Source organism: Carassius gibelio, chromosome A14 (genome assembly GCF_023724105.1).
Source record: "Carassius gibelio isolate Cgi1373 ecotype wild population from Czech Republic chromosome A14, carGib1.2-hapl.c, whole genome shotgun sequence".
Taxonomy (NCBI): domain Eukaryota; kingdom Metazoa; phylum Chordata; class Actinopteri; order Cypriniformes; family Cyprinidae; genus Carassius; species Carassius gibelio.
This window is the reverse complement of record NC_068384.1, coordinates 16,017,917-16,040,606: the sequence shown is the minus strand read 5'-3', so window position 1 is coordinate 16,040,606 and position 22,690 is coordinate 16,017,917. Positions and strand designations below refer to the sequence as shown.

The following is a 22,690-nucleotide window of genomic DNA, read 5'->3' as shown; positions in this document are numbered from 1 at the left end:
GTTGAGCTCAGGTACGTAATGAATGTTGAACTTCCTCCTGTCCTGTATGGTTTAGGTTTGGACAGAGGCCATTGAGTTGCGGTTTGGCAGAGGTCGTTCTGCGCTGGCTATTTATTTCATGAAGGGCTATAATTGCCCATTTTTACTGAAATCAGGCTGCTGCAGTAGGAGTCCAGAGGCCTGGCCTCATTGGCAACAGCTTGGCATTGGTGCTTTCCTCTCAGGGCATGCACATGGTGAGCTCTCCTCATTCACAGTCTGCATGCAACATCCACACATATCGCATATTGTCAAATTCTTAAAGAGGCTACTGCATTTATAATTATTTTATAATATTCTTTTGAGCTCTTGAGTGATTTTTACATCATAATTAAGAAGTAATAGGCTATTTTCTATCCTGCTTTTGAGCCTCTCTGCAAAATGGTCTTTTTTTTTAAGCGGGACGCATTCAAAACTCGCAAGTAAACGCCCACTGCTATGATTGGCTAACGGTTTCGGTTAACAGATGGTCACTGCAACGTGACTATAAATGACAGAACTGATGTCTAGAACTGATGAACCATAAACTGATGTCCCGCTCTATTTCTGACATACTCCAAGCATTCGTGCCGCTTTAGACCTGAAAGAGACATTGATTTGTGACATGATGCAATAGTGCTTGTGTCCCATGTAGATATGTTAGGATCACAAGAAAGGCAATTCAAACACTATTTTTCACAACTTACAAACACATTGTCTTGTAATGTCATCTGTATGGTTCTCTTGATGGTTTAGCCACATTATAAAATCATAAAGTGGCACTTTCCAAAACTTTGGTTTCAATAAAAGCTGTTTTTAAACTAAAGAGATGTTTTATAGTATATTGACCTGTTATATGTTAAAAGATCAAGGGAAATTCGATTTTATGCTTAAGGAGCAGCGTGTGTTGGGTATTTTAATGTTGGTCAAGGTTTCTTTCAATAAAACCAGTTATAATTTTAAAACTGCTTATGATTAGAAACAGTTTTTTCGCTGCAGTTTTTCACAAAAAAAAAAACAAAAAAACTTTATGATCTAACATTTAAAAGAAAAGACAACCATAAATTTGTATCGTAATTGTGCTGTTGTTGTATAAAGTAATAATTAAATGAAAATAAATTATTATCATTGTTATTATGTAACTTAAAGTTGTTATTATGATATATTGCGGTTAGGGCTGCATGATTAATTGCATGTGATTGTCATGCGTGTCTCATCAGTAAAGCTGGTTCTGTGATTAGTACTAAATGTCCATCACAGCCGTAGTTCGCTGACAAGCTATACCACATCGTAATTGCAGATGAATCGCATGCGGTTATGAACGCGATATTACTTAGCTTGTCAGCAAACTACGACTCTATATATTAAGTACCGCTCCATTGTAATGGACATCACCTGCTTTTTAATCGTGCAGCCCTAATTGTGGTATAATACTATAGTGATATTTCCTTATTGAATTATTTTTTATAATTGAATAATACAGAAATATAATGAATAATAATAAAAATTGCACTTAGATGTGTTTCAGTAATTTTTATTTTCAGCTTTTATTTTTTATCAAATAATGCACTTCATGGCTGATAAAGACATTTATGGCGAGTAAATTTCTCACATTACCAGCCATTGGCAGGTGTGGCAAAATTTTTGTTTTTGGCCCGGATTTGGCCTATGTACAGTAAATGTAGTCATATGATAATGTGCTTATTGTGACTTCAGAACAGTCATGACTTCTGAATGACCTGTAACTGAAATTTTCTAGATGGACTAGGGAGGCCACTTTGAGTTGTAAATATTCCATAGTATATAAAAATCCTTTATTTCAAAAGACAAAAGACCATAAACATTTCTGTTTTCCATGATAAGGCCCCTTTAAGGGCTTATAGTTTGATATATGAGGGAAAGAACACATTCTGTTTAAATAACACTGCATTTTTCAGGAGTATGTCCTCAGACCAACTTTATAATCCAAAACATTCACCCTGTGTGAGTAGAATCAAGAGCAACATGCTTTTCCCATCTTGTCTTCATAACACACCACATCTAACATGAACTCTTGTAAACAGACATTACTGCTGATTGTTTCTGGTCAGATTATGTAGGGCCACTAATAGAGATGGTTCTAGATCAAGCTTTAGGTTACCATGCACGTTTTACTACTGGTACAATTATTATTATTTTTTAGTGTATTTTAGTTTAGTTTTGTTTATTATCAGACTAACAATTTAGAAGTTATGTATTCTATTTCATATTTCTTAAATCGTAACGTTTCTTTTTTTCAGTGTTGTCAAAAGCAAATCATTATAGCATGCTGATGACAACCACGCTTGCTGTACATTTTATAGAAGCAGCAGACCTCAGTGTTTTTGGTGATATTGAGTATCGGTTTCTTCCACACCAGTGGACATGTTGTGGATGTGCACCCATTTCAGCTCATATGCACTTAACTAATCAGCAAAAACACAAGTGTATGCAATCTGTCATTTACTTATTTCAATTCATTTATTACATTTTATGTTTAATATTAACCCTAAAAAGAGACTGTGGGTAGAGGTAAGTGAAAGTATTGGTCTCATTTCTTGCTTTCATGTTGAAAAGTTGTTTGTTGTGAATATTTAGATTTGGTGACTTTGATCGTGCAATCTTTGTTTAGCTCACAGGTAGCATTTAGAAAAATCATAGCCACCTGTAGTGGGAAAACACTCACCCTCATATAAAAGTTGATGTATTTCACAGATTTCCAATATCTGTAGTGGACTTACATGTTTAAATAGTTGCTGCTAGCTTACTGTGTTTGTATTGACATTTTATGAATTTAACTTGTACATTTTTCATAATATTTATCTCAGGGGATATGTCACCATTTTAGGGGTATTAAAATAAATATATTTTTGACGTATAGACCCCTTTAATCTATAGACTTTGTTGCCTATTTCAGAAAATCTATTTTCTATCATTAATCATTTAGTTAGCAATATTGAATATAGATTTAGGTCATTAAATAAGATACTTGACAAAAACACATATGCCAACTTATGTACAAAATATATGATGTTTACATATGTGTTTTTGTTTAGTATTGTATTTCATACATCAAGTTTTTATGTCTCATAAGCAATTCAAGTGATTACTGAGAGATAGACAAACAAATCCTCCTCAAAAGCCTGCATATTCGATATTTACGTTTTAACATGAAAAAAAAAATTCAACATCTAAATGTTTAACACCTAATCCCCAGCACATTCTGCTCACATGTGAGTTAACGTGTTCCTCTTATCGGAAAGACATATTGACATAATTTTTCATATCAGGCCAATGCCAATTATCGGCTGATTCTGATATTGGTCTGATAATATCGTGCATTCCTAATTCTGATCATTTATAGCCCATAGAAATTTGTGTATCAAATATGATAAAGTAAGCTAATATATTAATATATATACATTATAATTTTTAACACAATATTACAAAAGAAGTTTGCTGTATGTTATGAGAGAATTTTTTTTTGTTTTTATTGCATGTTCTAGCATGCATTGTCCAACAAATATCCTGTTTTCAATCAATTTATAATCCCAAAGGGATACAAACATTAAATACAAAAGTAAAAGTAAAGTAAAAAAAAATCACACATTTTTATTATTTGTGTCCTAATAAGATGAAAAATAGCAATAGATTAATTTTCCAGTGTCTCTTAATGACTTTTTAGGGTTAAGAGAAATATTAACAATCATAATTTTAAACTAATGTCAAACTGCATTTAAATTCAAGTAGCTTTCCAGATTCTCAATTAAGTAAACTTTGGTCGTTTTTTCCCTAAATTATTCAGGAAAATGAACATTTATTTAATTTGATTATTTATTTATTTTAATTATTGATTTGTCTTTGTTTCAAAGTATTGAGTATATTGGTGCTTTTGAAATCCCTGGTCCAAAGTCATGATGTACATGTGACTGCATGTTCAGGCTCTTAGTTTCAACACGCTAATTCCTACATTCAGAGAAGAGCCTGTCTAATTGTTTCATTACTATGGTAAATGTAAGAGTGATTTGTGGTATTTTTGGTGGTGGAATGGCCTAAATATGGGCAAACAGAGCTGTCTGTGTAGCTTGGAGCACTTTCTGACACTCACTAATGGAGGCATGTTTGGGATTGTTTGGCGTGGGAGTATCAGCGGTGTGTTTCTTTCAGTATGGGGTGCTACGAGGAGGGAGAAGGAGATTGTGATTATTCTGGACGAAAAGAGGGTGAGAGAGAAGGAAAACAGCATGGTTTGAAAGCGGGGGGCAGGGTTGATAATTCAGAGCACTCATGCATGGGGGGTTCTGGCAGTTATACTGGTGTTATGAGCTTCTCAGATTAAAAAAACCTGCAGCCTAGTGCAAGTGTGGGATCAGTCACACAGAGAGGACAGGAACAAGCTGACAATGGCTTGCTTTGAACCCATTGTCTAGAAATGAAGAGACACTTTGACTTTTTGTTACTGTACGTATTGTGGCAGAAACATGGTGAAGTGATGGTATTAGATGCTAACGGTATTTAATCAGATGAAACAAAATAATCACATTTATGTACTAAAAAATGGTATTTGCATTATATACTGGTATTACTATTGTACCAGGCCCAGACAAGAGACAAGGCAACTGGACAACTATTTATAGTCGATTAATCTGGTGATTATTGCTTTGATTGTTGGATTGGATTGCCCCCAGTGGTCCATTGAAATTTGCATAATTATATTTTTATAACATTTGCTATAAATAATGCTGTGTGTGTAAAATTGTACAACACAAGTGTTAAAATAAAGTGTTTTGGAGGAAGAAATACATTTAAAATGTGTTATTTAATTTAAACCCTGAATTTGATGTTTAACATCAAATACATGATGAATACACTTAAATATTTAGCTAATTGCTTTGCTCTTTAAATGCAATATTACTGGAGTCATTACTCCAGTTTTCAATGTCACATTATTCCTCACATATCATTCTAATATGCTGATTTTCTGGTCAAAAAATAAAGAAACATTTCTGACTATCACCAATTTTGAAAACAGTTGTGCTGCTTAATATTTTAATGGAAACCATGATACATTAAATTTTGGATTTCAGGATTTCTTATGTTTTTGGAATTCTGGATTTTTTGAATAAAAATCGAAATGTTTTAAACAGTTTAAAATCTTTACGGTCGCTTGTGATCAATTTAATGTGTCCTTCTCCTTACTGGAATATAAGTAGTTTTTACTTCGAAAATTACTTAGTTTTATATATAATTAATTTGTATATATTATTATTTTTTTTTTTCTAACAAACAGTATAACAAGTATTTTCATGTAATATTTACTTCAGTAATCTTAGTTTCATTTTTTACTGAGTGCATTATGCAAAGACCACCAAATTGTTATCGTTGTCATTGTCAATTGTCATCATTTTTATCAATTTGCTGTTTTAAGACTCCCCTCTGACCCACCACCCCGTGTGTTGTGCTACTCCGCAGTCTGCTGTGCTTCACTAACACACCTCTAAGGGTCACGCTGTCAGCTTTCTCTGGAAGGAAAGACGTGCTTCATGAGCCCTCGTCTGCATTCTTGTCATCATTGGCGGCCCTGACATAACACAACTGGAAATATGATCCATGACAGACCCAGGAAAAGTTAACTCAGACCGAGAGAACTGGCAGCGTGGCCCGGGCTGGAGATTACCAGACTTGGAGAGCCATGGAGGAAAGAAGCATTGAGGTTTTGCAAGGCATGAAGCGACAGCAGAGGGTTTTCCAGTGAAACTGTCATGCCAGGATGTCTAGACAGTGGAGTCGGAAACAACAGTTGATGTGTTGCAATCGGTCAGAGAATGTTAAATGCGAATGCTGACAGTCTCAAAGGTACATTTACTTTCATGTGTTTGGCTGGCGGCTTTATCCAAAGGGACTTGTATTGCATTCAGCTTATTTGTTCTTGGGAATCAAACCCATGACCTTACTGTTGCTAACACTATATATCCAAATAGATAAAACTACCCACAGTGGATGCGTTGTCTTCTTCGAAACTGTCCAGACCTCATGGAAAGTTGTAAACTGCATTTGCCAAGACTCCTGCAAAGTCTGTACTAGTGAGCCAAGGCTGCATTTGACCTACAGCAGGTTTCTGCTCTCCGTGACTCTATAGTGTTCCATTAAAAAGCTGTGTAACCCAACACCCTCTGCCTGCAACGAATCAGTGCTCAACCAAACCATTTCGGAAGCTGAAAAGATATAATTTAGTTCATCATAAATAGTTAGAAATGATTTGTTACATTCTTTGAATCATTCCATTTGTCCTTTTGTTTCCCTTCAGGAAACACTGATGCCAGTTTGTTCGATGCAAGCTGTGGGCATAGATTGTTGATATTAATGAGAAGGATGGTGGAAGTCTGCTTTATTATGGATGGGTGACCTTTGATCTGTGGCTTATTGGAAAAACATTAGTTTCTCGCTGCTCATTTGGCCGGACAGAGAGGGAGTCCTCCCTCTGATTAATGATCTGCCCTGCGGAGGTGAACGAGGGAGAGAGACAGAGCAGCTTTGTTAAATACAGTTTGTTGAAAATTATACTGTATATCCTGTATAAATGCAGTTTTATGGTGGTTCCTCAACTGTGGGCACTTTTCAGAAAATAATACTAGTTTAATTTGTTCACTAACAATGTGCAATAGTGGACACTGTCGGAATTTGTATTTTTTTTATGTTACCTTTAAATGTACAGCTTGGTCCTGGGACGGTACCCTCAAATGTACACCTTAATACCTTATCAATAAGCATCCTTTAGCAATTTAGCAAGTTCAAAGGTGTACCTTTGGCTTTACTTGTGAAAATTTGAAGGTACGTTTTTTTCTGATACAGTGTTGCTTCACTGGATTATAAAATATATGTTCATAATTTTCTGTTCACCAATGATATGTACTTTTTTCACACATCAACTACCTCATTTCATCTCAAGCTTGCTGTTGTGGTGAAAATAAGCACATTTTTCATCATCGTCCTTAACAGTAATAATAATAATATTTTTAGATAGCTTTAAGCATGTAAAATTTAATCACTATGTCTTTTGTGTGTATCTTTGTGACTGTCGTATTCTCCTGTGCAACTCCTGACTAAATAATGCAGTTTGTGTATGCCGTGCATGAAAGAGAGAAATCTTGTCACATTCTCTCTCTGTCTGCTGCCATGGAGTGATTGGCTGTGTTCTCAAACAGCTGCGTGATTGCGTTCCTGTGAGGAGAGGTAGGGAGGGAGGGATGACAGCGTGACAGAGCGAGAGAGAGAAAGGGAGGGTGGAAGAGATCTCCATTCACTTTTCCACGCTGCTCCCCAAACCCCGTTTTTCCCGCTCGTGCTGCCGTGGAGGGATCTCTTTAATTGCATTCCAGAGGAATTTCTCTTGCAGCTGGTACTTCAACTGACGGGAGAGAGTGGGAATTGTGAATGACTCTGCCTGGAGGAAAGAGGGATTTTCAGTGAAAAAAGCAGAGAGAAGAGAGAGAAAATAAGTTCTTTTGGAAGAGGCACTGCAAGCCTCAACTCTTTTGTCATCCTCTCTTACAGATAAGGGACTCCTCATCCTCATTTCTCACACGCTCTTTACTGCGACTCTTTGACTGTCTGGGGAGCCTGCGAGGCAGCGTATATAAATAAAGCACAGGGTTTCCATAGGCTGGGCGGACTGCCAGTAAGTGAGAATCTTCAGGGCTTTCTCTCGCCGATTCTTTGTGGCGAGAAGCGCACCCTGACTGGATCAACAAGTCTGAAGACAGACAGCTTCTCAAATCATCAGTGTACACAGGCAAAAGCAGGAGCTGCATGCGCCAGCCTCAGCAAGAGAACGTTTACGAGTGCTTAGTGCAAGAGAGGCAAGTCAGACAACACAGCCTGAAGAAAGACTAGCAGAAGTACTGTTCTTCAGCGTGCAATGCATTGTTTATCTTCTAAATGCGTCATAAATCTCCAAGTCTTCCAATGCGCCTAAGCGGGTCTCTGTGTGACATGTTATTTTTCTCAAAACAGTTTGAGTTCTTTCCAGAATTGGATTTGAATCAGAGAAGGGGGAGGACTTGGATCTTGTGTTTCCCACATATCCGCTTTTTTCCCCCCGCTTGTCATTTCTGCACGCTTGAAGGACCCTTGCCCTGCACATGAAGACAACCGCCTGAGACTTTGTCTCCACTGTGGTTACTGGTCTTAAAAGTCTAATTTGCTTTTTGGGGTCTCCTTTGTCTAGACGGCTCTGCACTAGTGGAGAGAAGCCCAACTGAATTGATCTTTTGTCTGAATCTAGGGTTCTTCTCACGGTGTGAAAATCGTGCACCCCCCGCCCACTCCGACCCCTCTAAAATCCCCTCCTTCCATCCCTTCCACATGAGTCCCTTCGTACCCTTCCTCCCTCCACTCACACACACCTCCTCGTCTTCCATCCACATGCCGCTGCGTTCAGCGAGCATGTGAGAGTAGTGTGCATGTGTGCCTCTGTTTGCACTTGGAGCCAGAAATCGGAAGCCAGGATTAGGTGTGTGGAGGGTGATGCTTTGCTGGATGCATCTGCAGTTGACGGCTTCAGGACCAGGAGGACCCAAAACCATTCCAAAGGGATTCCGCAACCGCTTTACAACCCGAGGATCTGTGATTGCATGTGCATGGATTTCATTGCATGCACTTACATCGGACTGACAGAAGAGGAGAGAGGTTGATAAAGATGGTATCCTGCCATGTCTGAAGTGTGATTGCGGTGGTGTGATATCAGAGCTGGTGCCGGCACGCTGTCTTTATCCAGGCTCATAATGAAAAAAACACACAGCACCACTCTGCGCAGGGCCTGGCCCAGTTCCGAATTCTCTGACCGTGCCTCCGATCGCACCCGGTCACGGAGCGAAAAAGACTACCGGCTCCACAAACATTACCCAAAACACTTCATCTCTCACTGCCCTAGAGGATTCATGATAACAGGTCAGTTGTCCTTTACGCACCACTGGCAGAAGTGAAATTTTATTCATTCGGGCATCTGATTTTACAGCCCTCGTACATTTTATTTTTTGAATGTAATCCCAAATTTAAAGCTTGCTTTGAATGGGTGACTTTCACCAGATTTAGGGCCATGAGGTGATTATTTCTGTTGCATTACAGATGCAGGTCAGCTATTTTTAGCATTCGCTTCATACTGTCTGAACATGTTATTGTGTGTGCGAGTGTTAGCTGAGTTTTGTTGCAATCTGGATCTTGTGTCGAGCAGCTACTCCAGGATTTTTATGAAAAGTACATTTGATTTGGAATGTGTTTGCTTGTAAATGTTTGCCTTTGGTATTTTATTTCGTTGGTTAGATATTTTACAAGTTTCTAAAGATGGTTCAGTGAGTATCTAGATTTTTTATTCACGTTTTTGCTTTAGCATTATTATTTTTAGCAGCAAAGATTTACAGGGGATGAATTTAGAGAGATGTCTCAGAAAGGATTTTGCCATGCTGGTTTTATTGTGCTATTAAAATGTCAGCATGGGAAACTCTGAGATGTTGCATCTATAAATTCATCCTCTGAAAGCAGAACATCTGTAGCCATCAAAGTGCAACTTGTTATTTTAAGCTAGTTATTGTCAGACTTCAAGTAGTTTTGTGCAATAAAAGTTTATAGATATTTAGCCTACATTTTTGATGAATATCTGTCAGATATCATAATAGCTAAACTAGTATGTAAAAAATGCATGTTAAAAGTATCGTATTATGTGACTTTCTTTTGAACTCTGTCCAACTGCTGCTGAAAAAGAATGTGTCCCTTAAGAAATGCATCTGATCGAGGTCTGGTGGATGTGACCCTAAATCAACCTAATTATACAATCAGTACTTCCACAGGGAATTTCAGTATTTTGATTTCCAGACCTAGAAAAGTCAGAAAAATAATGAAATGGACTTAAGGAGTTGAATATAAATTGTTCTAGTTCTGGCTCAGCTCTAAAACAAATTATCAGGGAAAAACATTGCTTGCTGTGATTTAAAAACAAATGATTTTTTAAATCCTCATCCAATAATCATAAAATAACTGGAAAAGTTATTGAAATTCAATCTTAATGTCAAAAATATGTGAGAAGCCTATTAGTTAGTCTAAAGGAAGCCCTGTCATTAAGAGTGACATCACTCGGACAACTCACTGACCAGTCGACTATGAAAACGTGTAATTTTGCACATCCATATTCCAATTCTACATTTGTGTTTATTGCATGATGTGCTGAGACCTGTTGTCACGATAGGATATTTAAGCTAAGTTGATTACATGTGCTCATTTTGTGATACTTTACCCAACTTGTTCAGACCCAGAGGGCAATACATAACAGGATAAACTGCATCTCATATTTTGATCGGCTAATTAAGGTTTCCTGTTGGATGTCATTATATCAAATCACTGTGGAGAGATCCCAGACCCAAGCTCAAGGCCTGAAACAACAGAGTGCTCCCATAAAAATAAATACTCTTATTGCCGCTGTGCCAGAACCCTCTCGTAACAGCTGCTCTTCTCTGTGCTAACGACAGAATTAAGAGGCGATGACCAAGGATTACCCCATCCCAGTTTGATTAGTCTATGTCCAACAGTCTTACCAACAATGTGGAGGGAACCCGAGCCTGATGTGAAGTGCACCACATGTTGGTCCTCTAAAATGTTTTGCTTTCCATGCCTGGTGTCAGGGGTACATGCGTTATGGTTCACTGGTTGATGTACATGAAGGTCTACAGCTAAAATTTACACTGACCAGCATAAAATGGTCAAGTTCCATTTGCTTCACTTGAATCGAGAGCGGCTTGAGATAAAGCTGAATGATAATGGATAAACCACATTGGTTTGAGGACATCTTCATGTTTCCTAGCAACTTTGGGTGTCAAAGGTTAAATAATGTGGTCATTGTGCAGTTTGGGTGTCTTTTGGGGCACAAAGCACTAGCATGTGATTCAATGTGTGGGGCTCTGAAAGTGAGTCTACTTCTGCTTCACTGGCTAGTGGAAAGATCTGTTTTAAAGTTGGCTAAAATGATTGTACGGCTCTCTCTTGATGTTTAGGCCTTGTATATCTCAACTTGATTGTACTGTACAGTTTCTTAAAACAGTGAATCATCATTGAAGGGACATAGTCATTATTTAGAGAGTTTTCATGGCTGATATCAAAGCACTGCCATTTGGATGTGAAGTCTGCAATTGGTTTATGTGGAAAAGGCAGTTTATGTTGTTAAAGTTTTTTGCAATCAGAAGGAATCATAGAAAAAGCTGTTCCTTTCGATCTTAGATTAAAGTCAAATCATATTGTAGCTACTCCAGATTCAAATCCAAGGGTTGGATTTAAATCATAACTGCATCTATTGTTAGTATCTGATCATTGGTAAAATTAAGATTTTTAAGTGACATTTCATAGATCACCAGATTTGCTTAAGCCCCTTTTACACTGCCATTCCGCCAAATACACGGGTAAAGTGTTCCGGCAGTTGTTACTTGGTTGCTAGATTTTGCACTTTCACACTGCCAGTGATTACCAGGGATATTTACGTGCTTTCACACACAACCCGTAAAGGTCCCATAACGACATGTGACATCAGGGCGTGACGTGTAACGTTTGAGTCAAAAACGTTAGGCATGTTATACTTTCACTGAAGCAAGCAAACGATCTCTGCGTCAGCTCGGAAAGTGAGGAATTAACTGATCTATGCTTCATTACAGTTTGCACATATGTTTTTGTCGCGAGCATTGATCTTCCTTCAAAACAGCCGGTAAAAGAGTCACGCGATAACGCGCGTCATCACTTCGACACGGCATTAGATCTGGCTTTTGTTCACACAGCGCTCATCCCAGGTCGAACCCGGCAATGTTACTAGGTCCCCGACCCGTGTTCAATTCCGGAATCAATCCCGGGACGTGGTTGCTTTCACACAGAAGGCGAAGCGGCAATGTTCCGGCAATATGCCGGGTCCGAATTGCAGTGTGAAAGGGGCTTTAGTCAGTGCTGTGGCTAACATGAAAGGGTTGATGAAAAATACTCATAGTGCATTAATTTTGAATAAAATTACATATACAGTTTTACATTTCAAGGTGTGTAAATGATCAAGTTGTCCATTCATGATATCTAAGGTTAACAATTATTTTTATTTTTTTTCACAAAACGTTTTTGTAAAGTGTTGTTATTTACTTATGATCTTGAAGCAAATCTGTAAAATTTAGTAAGCATTTTTTAGGATTCCTTACACAAATATATATTTTTTCTTTCTTTTACACTGACAGTTATTGATTATATTTTATTCATGCTGGAAAGAAATGTCCATAAACTACTGAAATGCATCTTCCTATTGTAGTTCTTCAAACAAATATTGGAAGCTTTTTCTCCCAAATATTGGTTAAAACCCACAGAAAATCAAATGACTGAATACCTCACATGGCTTGTGTGATATTTTTAGTGTGGTGGTGGCTTGCTGCCGGTCGAGTGAGCTTGCGGATTGTACAAACCGCCTGACTTCTGGCCTGTTTTCTCTTGGAGGAGTGTTAGTTGGGGGTGGCAATATAAAAACTATTAAGTTAAGGTCGCACAATCATCTGCATTGTTCAGAGATAAAGTCGTATGCTTTGGCTTAATGGTAGATGCAGAACTTCACCCTGTGCTTTCTTGTCTTTCAATTTTCTTCTGCGTTTCCAGTAACCCATTACTAGTGTGGAGCGCTAATCCATGCAGGTCAGTGGGGGAGTCATGGTATGCAGTATCCACATGCAAATCTGCTACGACAGACAAGGTTAATAACTTACAGCTGTATGCGGACAGGTTTGTGCGGTTTTAGATTTTCTTATTGATTTCTTTTGACTGGCTCCTCTGTTTAGTATCAATATCCAATCCAATCAGGTGTCCTTTGTTCCCCAGCTTAGTGCTTTCTCAGTTTTAAGTTTTAAAACAATTATAGGGAATTTTATGCTGTCATGGGTGAGTTGAGAGAGAGATTTACTGTTATCTTACCTGGCTATCGCTCAGCACAGAATTACACTGACTGACTATAGGGGGTTTTCTGGAGGAGTTCCCAGAGTCATTAGGAAAGTAATGTTAGGGAAGTCTGCGATGGTTTCAAATGTGTAATTAATTTGAGGCAATAAGTAATACATTTTGGTTGCAGTCCCCAAAATAAAATGTGGATTTTGGAGGGATTCACTTAAATGGTGCCGAAATCCCAGACTTTGTTTCAGTAGATTCTTCAAATTGGACATCTGTTCTGGGATAGACTTTCATCTGCAGTTCCTACATGGTCTTTTTAGACTTAATATTCCCATAGAATATTAGTCTTATAATATTTCAAGATTTTCTGAATTAAGGGACTTTATGCTTTGTATTATAAGATAAGACATATTTTGTGGCACATGGAATTAGATATATCTTGCCGTTACACTATTAAGAGATTAATGATTTGTAGACTGTTTATACTAAATAGCTAACTGCCCAAATCAGAGACTTTTTCATCTTGAATGGCATCTTAATGCTGCAATCAGACTTTACTTTGACTTTTCGTATACAGTCATTATTTCTAATCTGACCCCACTGGTATCAGACTTGCCTTAGTGTCACGTAACAGATCTAAAATAAATAACAGCTGGTCCCGCAGTTCAGAGCATACCAAGTAATAGTTGGTTGATTTTCTAGATGGGACAAGCTTAGATGTCAGTAAACCATGTGACTGGATTTGACAAATTACCCTTATCAACCTCTACAGCAGGGGTCTTCAACTAAAATTACTTGAGGTCCAATAATGAATCCTCCTCCTCACCAGCCGAAGTCTGGACAATTATATAGATTTTTTTTTTTGTCAGACCAGGATACTGCAGTATATTTTTAGCTCAAATTTAAGACTTTTTAAGACCTGCACAAATAAAATTTAAATGACTGTAGATACAGGTTTTCACAAAAACAAACAAGTTTTATAAAATGATTAACTTCACATTTAAGCCTTTAAACCATTTTTTAATGGAGTCAAATTGAAAATATAAACAGTTTTTATGTTAATTTATTAATTATCATAAATCAATTGATATAATAATGAAATGTTTACATTTTTATTATGCTTTAACTTCTTGTCGAAGTTCACATTTAGAGTGTTTGTAACATAAAACATTTATAACAAAAACAGCAGATGGGCTTATTGAAAATGATAATTGGTTATCTGCCAGTAGGTGGTGCTTTTGGAATGGCTTTTGGAAGTGTTTTCCCTGATAACCACAGAACACAAAGCAGAGCAGCAGCTGACTTTGAGGGTGCTTTCACACTTTGATCACTTGCTTGGTCCAAACCCAAGTTCGATTGCTTCCCCCTCCCCCTGCCCCCACTGGACTGCATTCATATTATTTTGTATGGGTCCAAACTGTCCAAATCTTTTGCGTCATTAAGCCAGCAGCTGTTTACCCCGTTGCTTAGTAACGACGGCACAGGAGAACGCGGCAAATGAATAACATTAGTCTCTGCACTTTTATGTATTTACGTTGTTAAACATTATGCCTCAGTACATAACGGCACTTGCGTCTTTTCATCAATTTTCATCAAAAAATATGTCATTAATAACGGTTCTCTTCCATGATTTGGTACGATTGCATTCACATCAGCAGCGAACCGTACCAGAGTCCACATGAACCGTCCCCCAGACCAACCGTTTTTAAGCAGATTTGGGTATTGTTCGCGGGTGCGCACACGAATCCAAATTCCAGTGCTAGTGTGAAAGCACCCTGAAACATGCAGCGCTCATGTTTAATCAATTAACCATAGCCTTTTGAAGTTTAATTGTCACATTATGCCATATCACAATTACGACTTTCCTGTACAATTTAAGACTTATGCCCTTAAATTTGATGCTACTAAATGTTAAATAATTTTTCAAATTGTCAAGAATTTTTGAGAGTGCCATTTGTGTTAAAAACATGAGTGTTTTTAACTCACTGAAAGTTTGATCTGTTTGCATGCCGCTTTCTGCTCTTCACTGCAGGCACGACTGCACGTCTGAACTTACCGACAGTTAACTGTAAAAAAGACAGTAAAAATGGGAAAATAATTGTTTCGCCACAAAACTTGTTGACTCCTCTAAGGATAGTTTAAGGCATTTTGTGCACATAAAAAGCAGTCTTGATAAACAAACTATAAACTTTTCCATATTTTTATATCTTAAGCACAGTTTGTCATATGTATGCCATTACTGTCTTGCAAAAAAATTAATAAAACAAACGAAAGAATGAATGTGTGTTTATTGGGAACATGCTTCACTGTGTCACTCCCAATCATTCATCAGTATGGCTTTTGAGACACTGTTATTTATCACAGGCTGTTTTGAGTGTAGGAGACTGAGCTTGATTGTCATTTTTGAATACTTTGTTTGTTTTCTGGTGCTTTGTGCATTTCCTTCCAGTCTCTTAGAGAGAAGCTTTGGATGCAATGAAAAGGAATGCTTCTCTAAACATTTGATTGGATGGGAACGCTAAAGTACTGGCAAGCAACTCAGAATTGCCATGTATACAGATGCATACACACACACTCAAACACACACAGTTTCACACCATGTTTTCATTGTCCGTGATTTATTTGGATTCTAAAGATGTTGTGAAGTTCTCAACAGTCTCCCTTTCTGTCTTTTTTCAGCCTTGCTATACCAGTACCAATGCAAGCGGCTTCGTATGTCTGGTGATGGCAGTTCAGATTCAGCATATGAGTGTTAAATGAGGGGTTTTCAAACTGTAAAGTTTGAAAGAAAACAAACTGTTTTTTTGATTATCATACATGACAAATTAATGCAACAGATTCTTCTTGCCACTGTCACCTTAAGTTTTTGGGTTGTGAGGTACTATTTAACTTATTAATTGTATGTTTTATTTATATAGTACCTTTCCAAAGGAAATATTTTCAAGAAAGCATTTGTCATTTGTTTTTGACTACAATGCCAATATAAAAACCTGTTGCATCTATGCTTACAAGTTTTCTCAGACTATATGAATGAGAGGAATAACCTTGCTTTATTCAGTCCAGAGCTGTCGTTCCCTCGCTCAGATATTTCTGCATTAGTCTTTCTCATATTTTCTCCATTCTTTCCTATTCCTATCCTAGATGACACACGGTCACAGTAAACTGTAAGATGTCAGTGGGCCCCAACTTAGGAGCCTTTATTAGTTCCCTCGGTTCACGTTTTTTCTTTTTTCTTCGTTTGGTCTTCCAGTTATTGCAGTTTTCAAAGATGACTTCAGCCTACTAATGTACTCTCTTTTATATGTTCACTTTGTTTTGCCTTTTTTATGTCTTGGGCATTCTTTTAATCTTTTCATTCACCAAGCCTACTTTGAAATTCAGTTCAGGCCTTAAATTGCATATTGTGCGACAAGAGTACAGGGATAGAAGGCTGTTTTAACACAGAAAAGGTTGTCATCACCTCCTTTTGAGAAGGACTGTGTAGTGTCATCCAGCATTTCCAATGAAAGAACGTTAAACTTCAAACATATCCAGAACTCTTTGTGGTTTTCTCAGCTTATTGCTCTGTAAAGGGCAGCATTCATTTTGGAGTATGTCATGTTTATTGCCGTTCAAAGGTTTTTGCCATAGAACCGAATGAATGCTGCAGTTCAGTACATGTCTTGAGACAAAGTTAAATCTAGAGTTTTGACTATTAATTGTGAGTTGGTTGGGATAGTTAGCTGGTTGCCAATTTTTATTTGTAATATTAAATTTGGAGTTAAACTGTAAATGTTAAATATAAAACCCTTTTTTCCAGTGGCATTTTGCATATGTACATACATCACTGGGAAAAAATGCTTTAGCGCTGGTGATTTAAAAGAGATTAATCCAAACATGCAACTTCTTAGAAAGGGTTTTGCTGTTTTACATTTTACACTTTTCAAGGTTGACAAGTGAAATACTTGTTCAGACAGCCCACTGACCACTGTGATCAGTTGATTATGTAAATATGCAGCATTTTCCCTGACATTCATAAGATGCTCTCCTGCAGTCTTCAGATCTTAAATTACATTTGGTCCTGATAAACGTGAAGTTTGTTGTTTATGTGTTGTGTAAGGAGGCTGTAATTCATATGATGTCAGATTAATTTAAATGAAGATTTATTTACTGAAACTCTGCCTCCCTCTTACACTGAAAGTCTTTTATTCCAGATGTTTCTGCTGATGTTTTGGCATCATAAGCAGACAGTGACTGGTTTGATCTTTAGGATTTGTTGTTTCAGTAGGCAGGCTGAACCTGCATTTTGTGAGAATTTTTCAGCAGTTGCTCAGTTAAAGTGCCCATATTATGCCATTTTTAAGGTTCCTTATAATGTTTTGGGTCTTTACACTTGAAATGTTAAAATAAATTTCTCAATTGACAATTTTTTTTTTCTATTATAATTTTGAGGGGGGGAAATTATCAGTTTAACTATTAGTATACAGCATGACGAAAATGTGACAATGTTTAATAGACTAAAACTAGACTAAAATGCTCAGACATTTAGTCGACTAAAACTTGACTAAACAATATTTTAAGATTTCAATGGATGCTTCCACATAGAGCATGAACAATTGCGCACCAAAAATGCAAATGTTTTTTTTAACCAGTCTGACGAATCACAAAAAGCGAATAAGAGTTGAGATAGAATCACGTGACCGGAGCAGCTGCTGTTGCAAAAAAGTCGAGTGGTGGCGCTGTTTCGAAAACCAGTGTAAACAAACACAGAAGAAGAGTATCCCAGATAAGAGAAGAAAGTGGATGCTGAGTTATTCTTATCGTTGGTATTTGAGAACAGATTTATTCTCACATGTTCTTTATACAGAATAACATTTCTGTTGATTGTCCACTGAATTTTGTGATCTGTAGAGCACTGTCCGTTTTCTTCCAAATGTGCAAGAGTAATGAGTCCAAGCATGTTCACTCTTTTTCTACACATTAAATATGAAAGCAAATAGGCATATGTTTATGACGACATATTTTCTGTATGTGTTTTGTATGCAGCTCATGGTATTTTTATAGCAGTAAAGGATGTTTATGATAAAGTTTAGCAGTTTAGCGTTATAAAAAGTTTAGCAGTGTAGCGCACAAAAAAACGTGTGCATGTGTCAGCTTATTAATCAAAATCAACTATAGATTACAATCGGAAGTTATTACAAGCACTCGATGATGGTTTAAAGTGGGTAAGCAAATACATTAATAATTAAATACATTTTCAAGTGTAGCTTGATGTTAATTTTACTTCTAATGATATTTTGTGATGTAGCTTATTCTTGTAAGCATTATAGATAGTTTGTTTCTGGTGTAGAACCTTGTTTATCCTAATTTAATGCTGTATATTGAGCAGTGGAATTGCATTGTTGGTCGGCGCCACCTAGCTTTCAGGCGTGAATTAGCAAGAGCTAAACAGTCATTTTTGAAAAGCATTTATTTGATTGGAAATACAGTAAAACAGTACTCTTGTTAATAACTACATTTAAAACCATTGTTTTCTATTTGCATGTTTTTAAAAATGTCATTATTGCTGTGATGCAAAGATGAATCATCACTCCAGTCTTCAGTGTCACATGATCCTTCAGAAATCATTCGAATATGTTCATTTGCTGCTCAAGAAACATATTATTATTATCAGTGTTAAAAAACATATTTTGAAACCGTGCAACATTTTTTCAAGATTTTTTTTTAAAGAATAGAATTCAAAAGAACATCATTTAAATTAAAAGCTATTGTAATAAATTTATATTATTGTCAATTTTGATCAATTGAATGTGTCCATGCTGAATAAAAGTCTTTTAACAACAGAAAGAACAAAACTTATTGACCCCAAACTTGTGAATGGTAGTGTTTGTATAATATAATGGAATATATATGGATGGAGGAAAAAAATGTAGATAAACTAATTGAACTCACTAATTGACTTGTCAGTTTTTCGTTGATTAGTTGACCATCGTGACCCATGACTAATGTGCCATGACATCCATTGGTGCCTCAGGCCATGAGTGATGCCTGAGCAATCATTATTGCCAATTCTGTCAATACTGGTTTTATCAGATGTTAACACTGTTAACGGCCTATTGTTGTGATTTCCTGGCTGTTATTATGATGCAGTTGCAAAAAGATTTCAGTGTCAATACCAGAACCAAAAGGATGTTCTACATCATCAAAAGATTCCAATATTGATGTTGACTGCAATTGACATATGCACAAGTATACATACACGTATACACACATCATCTTCTACTGACATGTTGGCTCCCACACATACACTGCGGCATAAAGGATGCAACAATGCATGCTGGGATACAGAATGAACCCGTTAACCCACCGTGGCCCCTCAGCTGCCTGATGCAAGAATGCCCCCTGTGGGGAAACACAGCACATTTACCCCAACTCAGACTAGCTTTTTAATGTCAGTTTTTGAATATCTCAATAAATCTTTCATAAGCAACCAGGCAGAGGAGACAAATTTGTTCTCAGTGCATATATTTAGTTTATGGGAGTTATTTTCATACTTCATGGTTTCAGATAACTTAAAAGACTTTAAATAAATGGCAAATGAACCAATTTTATGATACTTTTTTGTAATTTTGGAGCTTGACAACCCCTGCCCAGCATATTCAAAAAAATAAAGGAAAAAAAGATTGCAATATGTATATGGTTTGAAATTAAATGAAGTTTAAGGAAATGATCCCATATTTGGGTGAACTATTCTTTTACTGTTTCTTTCAGGTTATTTTCAGGATTGTCAAATGCATATTTAAGTCAAGCGGAAAGGACACAGTGTCTACCTGCTGGTGTTTGACCCGTTTTATGTTGCATGTTTGAGATGCTGTTGGGTGTGCATGATTTACCTTGTGCATTTCAGCATATATTTTTATCCCTCTTACACACTGGAGAACATTTGTTAAGTGATGTATGGAAACCTGCAACAGCTGTGTGTGTGAGATGCTTTTGTGCATTTATAATTGCAGAGCATGCATCTTAACGTCCTGTATGTAGTATAGCACATGCAACTTGTCTGTGAGATACTAGTGTTTAAATACATACGTATGTGCAACTATATTTGCGATACCATATGTACACCTTCACCGGTGTTGGTTCATTCTAGTTATTTTACATATCACACCAAAGACCCAAATCGTCATCAGAGATACGGAGCACTACCACAGAGATTACTGCGTTTTATAATCCGGAATTCCATGTAGAGCGGCAAGAGTTAAATCCTCATTTCTGTCCGGCATCAGAGCTGAATCTGATCTTGCTTTTATCTGAGCTACGCATTACAGTTCAGGGACATCTCTTTAGTATGATTCACAGTGTTTACTTTAAGGAGTTAACCTTTTTACAGAATCGGTTTAGAATCAAGAGACTTGTGAACAAGCAAGCAAGCATCACATTTACTTAAGAAATATGAAAATCAAGTCATTGTTGCTGTTCCGTTAGATGTTGCTGCTGTTTGGTGAAAGCAGAGATCTTCAGGTCATTCCGGCAACATTTAAACTAAAGTTTGCAATTATCCATACTTTGAAGAAACTGTGTGGTTTAATAAGAAATTGTATTCATCTATGTTGTTGGTTTTTTTCATTTATCTAGGGCCTTTCAACGTATCAAAGTGTCTCTTCCTATGATCCGATCGGTTTTAATGGTGGGAGGACAATTTAAACATAATCGTACACCTTTTCTTAGTGTTTGGAGTCAAGTGTCATATCCTCAGGGTCATGGAACAGAACAGTATAGCGATATCACTCTACCAAGCACATGAGAGTTTTAGCCTGTAAAAAACCTGTATATCGCCCTATATGTTTTATTTATAATATTAAATCATTTTTAAATATTTTATCTTATAGTTTCACACATCCCTCTTGTGTAAATGCAATGCTTAAAGTTAATGAAAGCACTGTTTTTATTTATTTTTATTGTATTTAAATATTTAACTTGATTGTTTCATTTAATTGTATCATTTCATATATAAAATGAAATGATAAAATTTTTTTTTTCCTTTTTCTGTTTTCACTGGATGCATCAAGTAGGGTCTTATCAAGCCAGTGTATTTGTTTTGTCGAGTTTGTTTGTTGCCATAGTATTCTGTGAATGGGTTTCATTTGAATGACAAAGCAGCTAACGGAAGCCCCTTCTGCACTGTGGGGTATTGGCAATAGAGCTGTATTCATTTACATCAAAGCCTTGCCAATAGGATCATTTGGTCACCATGATTTCTGTATTATATGTAAAACGTAGGTCAGATTTCAATGTTTCAGTTTCAGTTGCATCACAGAAATAGTACTGAAGTGATCTGTAGAGGGTATGTAGAGGGCAGTCATATTTTGAGTTAGAATTCATTCATTCTCACTCTTTGATGTATTCCCTTGAGCATAGCCATGAAAACTACTCTCGTTCTTTCTTTCTTTCTTTCTTTCTTTCTTGTGTGGAAGACGTGCCAAACAGTCTGAGCTTCTGTTTTCTTAGAGACTCACATCTCATTCATTTAAGTCGTGCCGTGATTGAAGTCAGGCAGATCCATGGGGCATAAACATGCTGCCACACAAATTTGAGTGGAGTTGCAGAAATGTGCCGCCTGACAGCTTTTGGATGTTTTGATCCATCCTGGAGACGAGACGCAAGGCTCAGGTAGACAAAAATTGGAATTCTTTCAGATCTGTAGCAGAAAGTGCTTCTCTTTCTTGCATGCCTAGAAGATTTGTTACCACCATTTAGTGTTACAAGCTGCAAGCCGTTTGATTGAATTCTACTGAATGCAAAATAATTGCAATGCTCATGCAAACCTCTATAGAGTTTGTGGCGCTATAGAACCGATGAATATGGTTTACAGGTTTCCTAAAGAGATGTGCACCAAACCAGTCACTGTAGAAATCAAATACTTTAATGGTTGCGGACAGGGATGTAGTGGAGGCTAAACACACGTAAACGCCGTTTACGCACCTCCCAAAATTCAGAAATAGCGTTTACCCACCTCCAAAGTGCGTTTATCCACCTCTAAATAGAGTTTATCCACCTCTAAATAGCCTACAGTTCCTATGACATTTTAAATTAAGCTTATGTCGTTTTAGTTTCATATTGTTCATTATTTCATTAGGTTGTTTGTTGTTAAAGATGAAGTCTTTCATATTGCGCTACAACTTGTCAGTTTTGACCAATTGCTTGCGGTGTTGCCAGTAGTGGGAAGTTCGGATCATTTTACTGACTCGGATCTTTGAGTCTCGTTCAGCAAAATGAACCAATCTTTTTTCTTCCCGTCTCTATGGGACTGACAGGAAGAATAAAAGATTCGGACCTCACCTGTCGATTCGGAACCCATATGCTGTGTAATCCGTCCACACAAAATGACTGAATCACTCTCTGAGACAACTCGGTAGTCCTGAGTCATATTAAAGATTCATTCAAAATGAACGACACGCAACAGATTGCATCAAGATTCAAAAATGGATATCAGGCAATTCATAATAATAATTATAATAGTAATAATAATAACGTTCGTTATTTTGAATAGAGATCATCACTCATACAGCAGCCATTCATCTCATCTCCGGTTTAATTCGTATACATACAATATCAATATATATATATATATACAATATAGTCCAATGGTGCGCACATTTGGAGAAATAATAATTTTATGACATGTTTGTAAAATATTTTGTCATACAAAATAACATTTCTATTCATTTTA

The 22,690-nt window shown here is 36.9% G+C and overlaps 1 protein-coding gene across 3 annotated transcripts in view; it reads left to right on the top strand.

Annotated features, from left to right (window-relative positions):
* Positions 1-22,690, top strand: part of stox2b (storkhead box 2b) — a 59,758-nt gene that overhangs the window by 15,043 nt on the left and 22,025 nt on the right. Inside the window, exon 1 of one of the 3 annotated variants that reach the window (XM_052615427.1) lies at positions 7,402-8,985. The exons of the other annotated variants lie outside the window; for them this stretch is intronic. Within the exon in view, the coding sequence (XP_052471387.1) occupies positions 8,820-8,985 (166 nt within the window). The 5' untranslated portion in view covers positions 7,402-8,819. Of the gene's footprint in view, positions 1-7,401; positions 8,986-22,690 lie in introns of those variants that run through there. 3 annotated transcript variants of the gene reach the window in all.